This window comes from Lytechinus pictus, chromosome 16 (genome assembly GCF_037042905.1).
Source record: "Lytechinus pictus isolate F3 Inbred chromosome 16, Lp3.0, whole genome shotgun sequence".
NCBI classification, from domain to species: Eukaryota; Metazoa; Echinodermata; class Echinoidea; order Temnopleuroida; family Toxopneustidae; genus Lytechinus; species Lytechinus pictus.
This window is the reverse complement of record NC_087260.1, coordinates 11384744-11397488: the sequence shown is the minus strand read 5'-3', so window position 1 is coordinate 11397488 and position 12745 is coordinate 11384744. Positions and strand designations below refer to the sequence as shown.

The 12745-nt window shown below is 38.6% G+C and overlaps 1 protein-coding gene across 1 annotated transcript; it reads left to right on the top strand.

The window, feature by feature from the left end:
* Nucleotides 1-3688: 3688 nt before the first annotated feature.
* Nucleotides 3689-12236, top strand: LOC129279689 (guanidinobutyrase-like). Its single transcript, XM_054915791.2, has 7 exons — nucleotides 3689-4069; nucleotides 5706-5828; nucleotides 6319-6503; nucleotides 6971-7177; nucleotides 7852-7996; nucleotides 8801-8895; nucleotides 9504-12236. Exons 1-7 carry the CDS (start codon nucleotides 3847-3849, stop codon nucleotides 9600-9602), a joined length of 1077 nt encoding a protein of 358 aa, XP_054771766.2. The 5' UTR covers nucleotides 3689-3846; the 3' UTR covers nucleotides 9603-12236.
* Nucleotides 12237-12745: the final 509 nt, after the last annotated feature.

Sequence of the window (12745 nt, the reverse complement as noted above, 5' to 3'; positions counted from 1 at the left end):
GCCGGCATTTTCTAAATGATATAGTCACATGCAACACAGCATTTGTGGTGTTAACCGGTGTACATAGAGGACCACATCAGTTATTTTACACCGGTGTTAGTTTTACACCTATAGGTGTTATTACAACACATATGGTTGTTACATTTACACTCTTTGGTGTTATGTTCAATATCTAGGGTGTTATTTTAACACCTCAGGGTGTGGTCCTCTATTAACACCAATTGGTGTCAGTTTTAACACAGTTTTTACAGTGAACTGATGCATGAGAGCAAAATTATTGTGCTCTCTCGCAGCATTTTAGAACTTTTAATCCATAAAGCATGGCTCCCTCAATTTTGTTTTCTTCATCATTTTTATCATCATTACGCTAATAACGTATATATTTCCCAAATATAGACCTAATTTAACTTATACGTTTGCATATCAGCCTATACAGTGCGTCCCCAAAAAAACTATACACTTTTGAAATGGCTGCCAAATAAAAAATATAGCATTTTGGGGGAAAAGACTTACATAAATATGGAAAGCCAATAAAAAAAAATGACACCAAAAAGTTGGAAAACTGTTCATGCTTGAGCGAGCACTGCCCACTGAAACAAAGGGTATGCAAATTGGGGTGGGCTGGAATTAGCCTTCCAATTTATGTCAGTTTTTAAGAGGCAAATCCTTTCGAACTTGCAAAGTTAAGGGCGTTGTGATAAATTAATGATCAACCGTGACCAGTTTTGGTTGCTTATGCAAATTTTATAAATTATTAAATTGAACTTAAATGCATGAGTGAACACAAATTACACTTTTTGGGCAGCATTATAACTTTATCATGTGGATCTCAGCAATGTGTTCATGGTAGTCGGGATAATAGCGGGTGAGATAGGACTTAAGTAGGAGAAGTAGGTTGGTGGAATAAGGGTCAACAGAACATTCAGCCCCCGCCCCCTCCCTCTTTCCCGCCCTCCCCTCCTGTTGAGAGACTGATGGCTATTGTCATGTACGCGTGAAGTCCAGAGCGGCATGTTGATTTAATGAATATTTCTGAATTGGGGCGTCAACTTTTTCCAATCAATCATTTCATCAACAATTTATCAGTAAATCAACTCATTCAATGTGCAATGTGATCAATCAAACATTCAGTTTTTTTTCAATAAATTATTTCATTAATCATCATAATCATTAAATTTCTTGGTAATAATTCAATAAAAAAGTGACCATCAGCCTCCGGTCACTTGGCAGCTAAGTTTTGAATAGGCTACAATCCACGAAGTGAGACAGAGAGGGGGGGGGGGGCTGGGAAATGGAGGTGGAGAGGGGAGGGTACATACGACTTTTAATTTGTAAAAGGACAAAAAGAAGAGGAATGCCCTTTTAACCAAGTCTTAGCATATCTCGCCCTCTTGCTTGTAACAGGTACCATCACATTACTCTGACTCTCACGAACACACTTCTGAGGTCCACAAGATGAATATGCTACACTAAAATTTTAATTCCTGTTCACTCATGCATTAAATTTCAATTTAGTAACTCATGAAATTTGCCTAAAAAACCAAAACTTATCTCACTCATTAATTTAGCTTAGCAAGTTCCAAAGGACTAACCACTCAAAAAAACTGTAAGGCTAATTCCTACCCAGCCTAGCCGAGCTTAGTGTCTGAGGAGGAGAGAAGCGGGGGGGGGGGGGTTGAGATGGAGGGAGGGGTTGCTAAATGTTCTGTTGACCTTTATCCCATCATGGTAGTAGGTCCATGATCCCATCAACCTACCTAAGTCACATTACCACCTCTTCTCCTGACTTTCATAAACACATTGTTGAGATCCACATGATAAAGACAAAATGCTGCACTAAAAATTGCAATTCACGATCACTCATGCATTAAATTTCAATGTAATAAATTCAATTTAATAACGCATTAAATTATCACAAACAACAAACTGATCACAACTGATCTTTAATTCACCAAATAACCCTTAACTTTGCAAGTACCAAACAAAAAACCTGAAAGAAATTGGAAGACTAATTCCGGCCCACCCTAATTTTCATACCCTTTGTTTCAGTGGGCAGTGCTCGCTCAAGCATTAATAGTTTTCCAACTTCTTGGTGTCACTTAAAAGTTGACTTTATTGGCTTTCCATATCTATAAGTTATTTCCCCCAAAGTGCTATATTTTTTATTTGGCAGCCATTTCAAAAGTGTATAGTTTTTTTGGGGACGCACTGTATAATGTAAATCAAAGAATCTGCATTTTAACCTCATGATAATATGAAAAACACAAGGGGCAATTTTAACCAACTGAAAACACCCCCTGCCCCCTTGTGGGGGTTATTTCCATTTCGTCCACCTAATAGCCAACTCGTCTACTATCATTTGGTCTACCATCAGTTCGTCCACTATCCACATTGTCTAGTTGCCATTTCGTCCAATCACCATTTTGTCTAATAACCAGTTGGTTCAATAGCCATTTAGTCCATGATTGTGCAAAATGAATGAAAATGAAATGGATATTAGACCAGGCGCGGATCCAGGGGGCACAGGGGGCACGTGCCCCCCCCCCCCCCTTTGAGAAGCAAAATTAAAAATTTTAATTTAAAAATGCCATTAAAACCGAGGTGTTCCCCAATTGAAGACCTTTTTTTTTAGCTTTTCAATTTTTTTCGGGTTCGAAATATCCTTAATTTGTGTTACGAAATATCTTGTATTTGTAGTTGAAAACCTTTTTTTTTGGCTTGTCAAAATTTTCCCTCCGAAAAATCCCCCCCACCCCCCCTTTGGAAAATCCTGGATCCGCCCCTGTATTAGACCAATATGAGACGAAATGGTGATTAGAAGAAGTGATGATTGGACCAAATGGTTGTTAGACGAAATGAAGATGGACGGAAAGATTAGACTAAATGAAGTTAGACCATTCGGTGAGTGGGCGAGTTGGCAGTAGACGAATTGGCAATTACTTTACACTTATGGGGACCGATCACTGATCTCTCCACTAATAGGGGAGAGATCAGTGGGATCGACCGATCCACACCACTATTATATAATCTCTATGACCCACAACGATTCACTATGACACCCACAATGACCCACAACGCCCGGGGGGGGGGGCACTCAGTATATAATGCATAGTGGGTATGTGCCGCGGAGGGGACCCCCATTTTTACACTCAAATTTCCGTTCCAAGGCATAGCATTTTTGTCTTTTTGAGAAAAAGAACAAAGAAAGCCGCTCCAAGGCATAGCATTTCCTTCTTATCGAGAAAAAGCTTCGCATATTTTTCGTTACGCCGTTCCGGTCGCATTGATTTGCTACAAGGAGCTGCAATTTGGTGAAAAGCGGCCGTAGAGCGCTTTTCGACCATCGCCTAAGCAGCGAGAGCGCACCCGGCGGAGGCCGCGCTAACTGCGTCATGCACGATTGCCCGTTCCATAGGGATGCATACGCACTCACAGAGATACGGAGATCCGTTCCGAGGACCCCCGTTTTACAAACATTTATAGTTCCGAAGCCCGTTCCGAGGACCCTCCTTTTTACAATAAGCCCGCTCCAAGGCCCCCGTTTTTTGCCTCGCCCGCGGCACACCCCTACCACTTTTTTGGTCGAGTGCCCCCCCCCCCCCCGGGCCACAACGATCCACACTCACTGCACACGGCACTGCACTATCACCTCTCGATCTCGATCATATCCCTCGACCGAGCTAGCTTTGATGATCGATCCAGCTGTGTTATGTGGTCACGCCCACTCACGCTGATGCGAGTATAGATTCCTGTCGAGCTGTCTACTCTCTGGGGCTTTGATTACTGATTTTTACGCCTAGTGTTATCTTTTTCATTCTTACAACAATACAAGATTGCGTCTCGACAATGATTTCAAGGCACATCAGAAAACTAGGGGCTCAAATGATCCCATCTGCCTCAAAAACGGTTCAACAACAATTGACCCAGTCCCTGTCCACGCACCATCCCGTGTGTATGCGGGCATCTACCGGCGTGGGAAAATTCAACGAACCGCTGTCTGGAATGGAGATGCCGCGGGCTGGTGGAATAGCCACAATGATGAGACTCCCATATCAAAATACATCTGAAGGTATCGTACTAGACCCTATATATTTCTGACTTTTTGATTATGCATTCAGTCAAATTAGTTATCAAAATAATATCATTGTCATGCCTGGTCCAGTGTCTACACTGTCAGTCAGTCACTGTGTACAGACCAATGCTTAATTCTTGTTTTTTATTAAATTAAATTAAGAGTCTACTCTTACTCTTATATATAGAGTTAGACAAGTCTAATTAGTAATTTACAATGACATTTTCTGGTCTGCTCAATACCATTGCAAGGTAGTCTATTTACATATTTACCATACAGACGTGTCTGGTCGGTCTGATTAATTTTAATGAAAATATTTGGAGTAGGCCTAATTGGGAAAGTCTGACTGTGTGAAACAAACTGTTGTTGCTTGGAAAAAGACCAGACATTGTGATTGAATTTCATGCAGAATATGCTAATTTCTCAGCAATTATAATATGTATTTGCAAATCGGATCCTTTACCCTAAATTTGGTACACATTTTTTAATTCATGTATACATGCTCCTGGTTGGTAATTTGCCGGGGGGGGGGGGGTGGGCACTCAGTATATAATGCATAGTGGGTATGTGCCGCGGAGGGGACCCCCATTTTTACACTCAAATTTCCGTTCCAAGGCATAGCATTTTTGTCTTATTGAGAAAAAGAACAAAGAAATCCGTTCCAAAGCTTCGCATATTTTTCGTTACGCCGCTCCGATCGCATCGATCTGCTACAATGAGCTGAAATTTTGGTGAAAAGCGGCTGCAGAGCGCTGTCCGACCATCGCCTCAGCTCTGCGCGAGCGCACCCGGTGGAGGCCGCGCTAGCTGCATCATGCACGCATGACCGTTCCATAGGGATGCATACGCAGTCACACGCTGGCGATCCGCTCCAAGGACCCCCATTTTCACAAACATTTGTAGTTCCGAAGCCCGTTCCGAGGACCCTCCTTTTTACAATAAGCCCGCTCCAAGGCCCCCGTTTTTTGTCTCGCCCGCGGCACACCCCCACCATTTTTTTTGGTCGAGTGCCCCCCCCCCCCCCCCCCCCGGGGTAATTTGATGGGATTCTGTATGATCATTTTGAAATCGTTGTCATAATCCTTATAAGAGACCGTGCAAGCAGAGAGGCAGTGTAGCTCAGTCGGTTAGAGCGCCTGTTCCGGATAAGATCGTAGATCTCAACGTGCGTGGGTTCGAGTCCCGCAGCATGCCGGAAGACGTCTAACAAAAAAACTGATGCTAGCGTTGTGTGTTAACGTGCCTCACCGCTGTGTTCAGTGCGGGTGTGAATGCAGTTGGAAAACACTCCGTCCATCGGAAAGGACGCAAATGTTGGTCCCGTGTATAGGAGAGTCACAACCTATGCACGTTAAAACCAATACACTTATTCGTCAAAGAGTAGGGTGTTCACCCGGTGTATTGCACCTGCCGGTCCCCGGTACTACAATACTGCAAGAATCTTCAGGATTGAAGGAGGCAGTGTAGCTTGAAGAAGAAGAAGAAGCAATTGATAGCAGAATCAACTTGAGTGTTCTATATCTCCACATTTAACATCGCTCTACATCTGGTGAAGGCCTGATTAAAAGTAATTCATTGGTTTACAACTATATCTGCCCAAGAAATTATTTGATACATTTGTTCTTATCATTAGGACTGGATGCCTGTTTTGTTGGGATTCCGCTGGATATTGGAACATCAAATAAATCAGGAACCAGGTTCGGACCAAGACAGATCCGCACAGAGTCGGTTCTTTTGAGAAACAACAACAGCATTGGTGAGAATAGGCCCCATAATACTAAGGTTTGCCATGGATCGCAAATATGAAATAATAATTCTGATTGATTCTTGTGTTCCAAGTGCACATAAATCATTCATTTTGTTTGGTCATTGCCTATTTTGTAATTGATTGCAAACCTTTGCACCTCCCAGCAAATTTTCTTGTTTCTTCTGATATAGCAGAATAGATATGTTGTGCAAAGGTAATTGGGTACTGCAGTCTTTTAAATCAGTTTTTAAGGAGATGAAATGGTGTTAGATAGAGGGAGTATAATTAAACTTTTAAATTTTCACAAAGAATCAAGGAACTGAAAAAAAAAGAGTTGTATTTTTAGAATGTTGATTAGTTTACTCCATATTTAGACAGACTTTAGCAGTTATGGTAAATTTGTGTTTTACTATAATGTGCAAGTCACTTTTGAAGAGTTTTTGAAAGAGCTACTCTTTTATGAAGAAAAGAAAAATGCAATGCTTCCGTTATATAATAGGTGCTGCCCCGTTTGAGTCACTTCAGGTCGCCGACATCGGGGACGTCACTCTTAACCTGTATGACCTTAAGAAATCTTGTGAGATGATACGAGAGCAGTATGCCACCATCATTGCCAACGGATGTAAACCGTTAACTCTAGGAGGGGACCACACCCTGACATATCCCATCCTTCAAGCAATTAAGGTAACTTTACAATCTCTCTCATTGTTGTAGTTATGGTCAGATGTTCCAAAAAAGGGAGGACTAACAATTTCAAGGGAACGTCACACATATTATCGAACCTCTAAATTCAGTTTCTTTCCAAATCTATCCATTTCGAATTCATGCAGGTTTGATCATACCAGCTCAGCATTTAATTTTTTATCAGGCAATCAAAACTTTTTTTATAAACGCTTTGTTTCTTGATCCTCTGTTATATTTTAAATGGAAAGTTAATTTTCAATAGATATCGGAAAAGAAAGAAGTACCTTTTAGAGGTCATAGAATTTCAAATGTTGGGTTTTCTTTATTCATTATATTGGTTTTTTTTTTCAGTTAAAACACTGTAGGAAAAGTAGGTTTACATCTGTATTTCATATGTTACGAAAATATATTCTTATGAAAGAGATCGTCATCTTAATGTTATCAAATTTCAATGTTCTCTCGTTCAGGATAAATACGGTCCCGTAGGTCTGGTTCACGTCGACGCCCACGCTGATGTGAGCGACACCATGCTCGGTGAGAAGATAGCCCATGGTACCCCGTTCCGCCGGGCTGTAGAGGATGGTTGCTTGGATTGCAAGAGAGTCGTTCAGATTGGTCTCAGGGGAACACAGTATAGCGTAGAACCTGGACAAAAATCCTTCAATGAAGAAGTGGTAACGTTCTGCTCTAGTTTCCTTTTATTTCATGTGTGTATTGGTTTAAAGAATAACATTGCTTCGATAAAGAAATGGTAACTTTCCGCTTTAGTTTCCTTTTATTTCATCTGCGCATTGATTTAAAGATGAACCAACTAACAAATAAATCCAAGATAACAACTTTATTGGTAAGAAATGGTAACCGCTTATTAAATAGAAACTAAAGTAAATTTCAAGGGGGGGTGGTTCATAATAATTTGAGAGCCAAAAACTGTCAGTGAAGATCCACTTTGAGATTGTTGATTGTGCTTATTTGTATAGTGCAGGGTAGTATTTCAAGAAAGGACTTTGGATGTCTGACAAGTCCTGTTTTATCTGACAGTCACCATAGTAAGAGTGCTTCTCCGCTATTCAAAATCAAAATCTCATGATAACCATTATGTAGGGTTTGTTTTAAATCAAACTTAATAAATGCAAGTCTGATCTTATTTGAACTTTTTCTCTCAGTCAATTATTATTCCTTCAAAAAAGGCCTTCAAATATTTCTCATTTCCCATTAAAAAAATGTTTGTTCTTCATTGCACTTCTGCAAAAACCTAGCTTCTGTTTAAAAATTAGGCTTGATATAATTGTGTTTCTTTAAAATCCCCCACATACTGTATCATAATGTCAATAATTGTTTGTCCGTGCAGGGCTTCCGGATCGTGCCTGTCGAAGAGTGCTGGCACAAGTCGATGTCTCCACTGATGGAGGAAGTCAGAGGCATGATGGGAGATGGACCGGTCTATCTCTCGTTTGATATAGATGGTATAGACCCGGGACTATGTCCAGGAACAGGTATGGAGGTGTATCCTATAAGGTACCTAGGAATGACTCGGAGCTGCGCCTTTCGCATGGGAAACCCACAAGCAACCTTTCATTATCGATTCTCACTCTTCAACATAGACAAAACATTTTGAAATGCAAGAAAAGCTAAGAAAAGTTGTAAATTGCCTTTATGGCCGGATTCCTGTGAAAAGATGCAGCACAGATTTTTTACAAGATGCCTATCTCTCTTCATAAATTCAAGTGTATCAGGCATATATTCATAAAATTCTTCAAATTTCCACAATAAATACTCAAATACCTCCAGAAAATGAAATATTTTTTATTGCTGACATCAGTTGTCCTGTTTACAATATGTCGTCTTCTGAACGCCCCTCCCCCCCCTTTCATACGCATACAACATTTTAGAGACTTGAAATCCTATTGCGTTACTGAATGTGTTTCTGTGTATTTGTGTTTGGGTATTTTTAACAATTTATATTTTATTTTAGGGAAAAAAATAAAGACATTAACTATGTGACCTGGAATCCAATATTTTGTGCAAGCAGAGCCCCGCGGTCAGGTTATGAATACTGCCTAAGATAATTGAGTGGAATATATGTCCATTTTAACCAATATCATTCAGGATCTTTTAATTGAAATGGGGGATGGAAGCTTTTTATTATTTGGCAACCAGTGGTATAATAAGAACCCCAGTCCCCCACCCCTCCCCATGCAATGGGGTGATGTTGCATTGAATGGTCTCCATCAGAGAAAAATAAAACAAATAATGCACAGTACACTTCCTTCTCTTTGTTGTTTGTTGTCATGTATTAGGTACTCCTGAGATTGGTGGTCTGACGTCTATTCAAGCGTTAGAGATCATCAGAGGATGTAGAGGGCTCAATCTTGTCGGCGGTGACCTTGTTGAGGTAAGTTCTAGTTTATTTGATGCGCATTTTGTGACTTGATTGTGTAATATCTAGTGTCAAGGTGCAACATTAGGCAGGGGCCGCGAATGGTGGGGGGGGGGGGGGCTGACCATGCAAAAAATCACAATCAGATGGTTATTTTTATGTTTTTGTACATGATTTTGGAAAAAATGGGCGGGGGGGGGGGGCTGAAGCCCACCCAGCCCCCCCCCCTGGTTCTTCTGCCCCCATTAGGCATGCTTAATTTAAAGATGAGGATCAGTAATGGGTGAAGTGGCACTTTGTCACTTGACGGAAATTGATAGTAATGATAATAATATTCAGCTTTCTTGTAGCGCTTAATATATCGGAATGACATCTCTAAAGCGCTTTAGAGATATATATTATTAACCCCGATCGTGGAATCCTGGCATACCCGCACACAATCTTTGCATTTTTTCCACTACCTGCATGGGGAGCATTCCAACAAGAGTTTCAAGACTCATCCTACCAGCTAGGTACCCCTACAACACCCAGGTGGAGAGTAGCAAACTGGTAAACAAGCAGTTGTATAAAAGCAGACTGAAATAAAATTGCAAATATATTTCAATGCATTTGTTATATTTCAGGTTTCCCCTCCATATGACGACACTGGTATAACAGCTTATACAGGAGCTCATCTGTTGTTTGAGATGCTATGTGTTCTGCCTGGAGTTCGATATCTTTAGTGCGAAGTCATCTGTGAGGTGGGTTCAAGTTCACTGAAGGAAGATGACTTTGATACTCCTTGCGTGTAATCATAGTCTTCTGAATAAAACTTTGCAATGACACGCAACTAAAACACTCAGTCAAAAATGTGCCTTGTATATTTGAAAGCAGCTTTAGTTTTCAAATTTTAAAATGAAATTGCAAAGCAAAATTTAGATTTCAAGTTGAAATTCTGTCTCAAATTCCATTAATATGGAATTATATTTTTTTTATAAAGAGAAAAGGTAAATATTTTTATAACACAAAAGTTTATTTCAGTATATTCTGATTTAATCAAATATATTTATGGAATAAATTGTATGTACAAAAAAGCTAATTTCATTGCTATATTGCACTGAGAGAAATCATGTCGAACATGCAGCCTGGACATTCCTTAATCATAGGTTACGTGAAAGTTAAAGGGATGCATCACATTTTCTTTTCTCTCAATTCACCATTTCCTTTATGGCCATACACACTAGAGGGGATGTGGGCAGGGGGAATTGCCCCCCCCCCCCTGAAATTTTGAAAATTTATATTTTTCTACTGAAAATTTTCACAAAACCCACCAAAATTGCACACAAATTCCTGTAATTCATTTCTGGGAATGTGAAGTGCCCAGATTACAAGCTTGGTTGCTTTTCTCCCTCACTTTCAAGTTTCTTCAAAATTTCAAACGCATCTCCATCCCCCACCACCCCGGAAAAATTCTATGTACGGCCATGTTTGCTTTATATTAAAGGGCAAGTCTGAACTTAAAACTGCATACATAATAGTAGAAAAATATTAAATCAAAATTGCTAGATCTGTGCAGTTCTATTTGCTTAATATAAGCCTGTAAAAATTTCGGCATTGTGCCATTGGACATATGATAAATGTACTACATTTTCTGCACCAATATTTTTTGTTACAGACTTACCCTTTTATGAAGTATACAATAGCTTGCCATGTGGTAATAATAATAATAATAATAATAGTGATATTTTATTTAGCGCGCACACCGTCCAGAGACGCTCATGGCGCTAGGCCAGCAACAGTTCCTTTAGATAACAAATATTATATACACGTACATTACAAACAGCTCCGTAGATATAAATAGAAATCTTGAGTCACTACAAGTATCATCCTGGAAATTCCCAGCTACATCCTGGTGGGGCCTGGTGCCCTTGTGCTTGTTTTTGGTAGGATGCCTTTATGTGTCAGTTTATTGGAAAGTAGTTTTAGTACAACTTTCTTGTAGAATCTTGACAATTAACCTCATTACCTATTGTGGATGTGTGTATAATTCATCAGTCAAAAAATTTACTAAAGAGCTTTCCAAAGTCTTTCTAGAGTCTTACAAAGAGTTGCAATTTATCCAATCAATCACAACTATGGAAAGCCAGGAATGTCAACATCTGAAATACATATTTGTTCAAAATATTTTCTAACTATGATGTATTCATACATCCATGGTTTTCTTGAAAATTCAGTGTGCTTCTTTTAGATTACAAAGGGCACTTTTTTAATTTACTTGTAGAAGTTATTATGACAATACTGGATTTCCATAGAATTGCGATTGATCGGATCAATTGTAACTCTTTTAGCCCACCTGCCAAAAATTACTACACTGTATTCTGTTTAGATTGGACCATTATGTGAATTTCCAGGACTTTTTGTTTTGTTATGTTTTCCAGCCAGTTCTCTTGGTGCATTTTAGGGGTCACTCAAATTAGCCCCAAGCCCCATGTAATTTTTCTTTGTTTTGTATTATGTTTAAATTGGAAAAAAAGGTTGTCAGTACTTCACTTCTTATGCAATCCTGTGGTTAAAATTTCAATCTGTTAATTTGTATTTGGATTATATTACTCTGTATTAGGTTTGAATGAAATGAAGTACAGAAATGAATAATTGAATCATGTGTATATATATATATATATATATATATATGTATATATATATATATATTGCTTTAACTATGGGGTGCTCATGTGGTCTTCAGTATGTACATGTACATATAGTCTTTCACAGGAGTGGTCACTGAGATTAAATTGGTTTCAGCTAAGTATTCAAAGCATTACGTGATGATTTCTTACACAGTAAGCTTTGTTTACTGGGCTCTTTTCTCCTGCCTTTGAACTTGATGAAAATAACAGTATTAATGTTATCTTTTGGTATTATGTGAGTGACAAATGTGATGATATAATTGATGATCTACTTTTATGTTGATAGAGACTTGTGTTAATTTTTGGCTATACCCATAGTTAAAACCATATAGAACATGGTTTTAGTTCAACACAAGTTCAGAATATGGGCCAACTGAATCGATTTACTTTAATTACAATGATATGGAAAGAAATTGAAGAACATATGGACTTCTCACTAAAAATTATTAACTATGAACTTGCCTGCCAATATCGTTAAAGAACTTAATTACAGTTCAAAGTCAAGTTTACCAGTTATTTTTGATAATGGACAGTACTTTTTTCTGGGAAATTATGATTATTTTTATATAACTTTATATGAATATAATTTTTTTTAAATCTATGACTGAATGTATTCCAGAATTTAATATGTTATCTTTTATAGGTGTCTGAGGGTATTTGAAAATGAATACAAATTAATTTGAAAAAGTGCATTCGTGTTACATGGCTAATCATTTCTTGTGTTCATATATGGTATTTTCCTTCTTTCTTGATTCACCGCTTTCCTTTTTGTGCAAGTTTTTCAGGACATAAATTTTGCATAAATTTTAGTCCTAATTTTCACATGAATGAAAGCATCATGCACTAGCTATTAATGAAAGAAAAAAAAAAGAATTAACAAAATGACAACTTATATTGTTTAAACGTTGTATTCGTAACATATCAAATTACACACCTGCTTGCATGAGCTTTAATCATCATTATAGTTCACTTCAAATAGAAAGAATGGAAATCATACAACTGTAAAATATATGTTTGGTGATATCACAAAGTACTAAAGTAGTATATTTTTTTGTCAGTTATGACAAAAAGGAGAGCACAATTATTCTCTTGTTGTCAAACCTTACCCTTGTTTGTGTAATAATTTGATACATGCATGTCAGTCCCAGGGGGGCCAGTCAAATACATTGCTGTACACACGCGTGACCAAAAAACGCGTT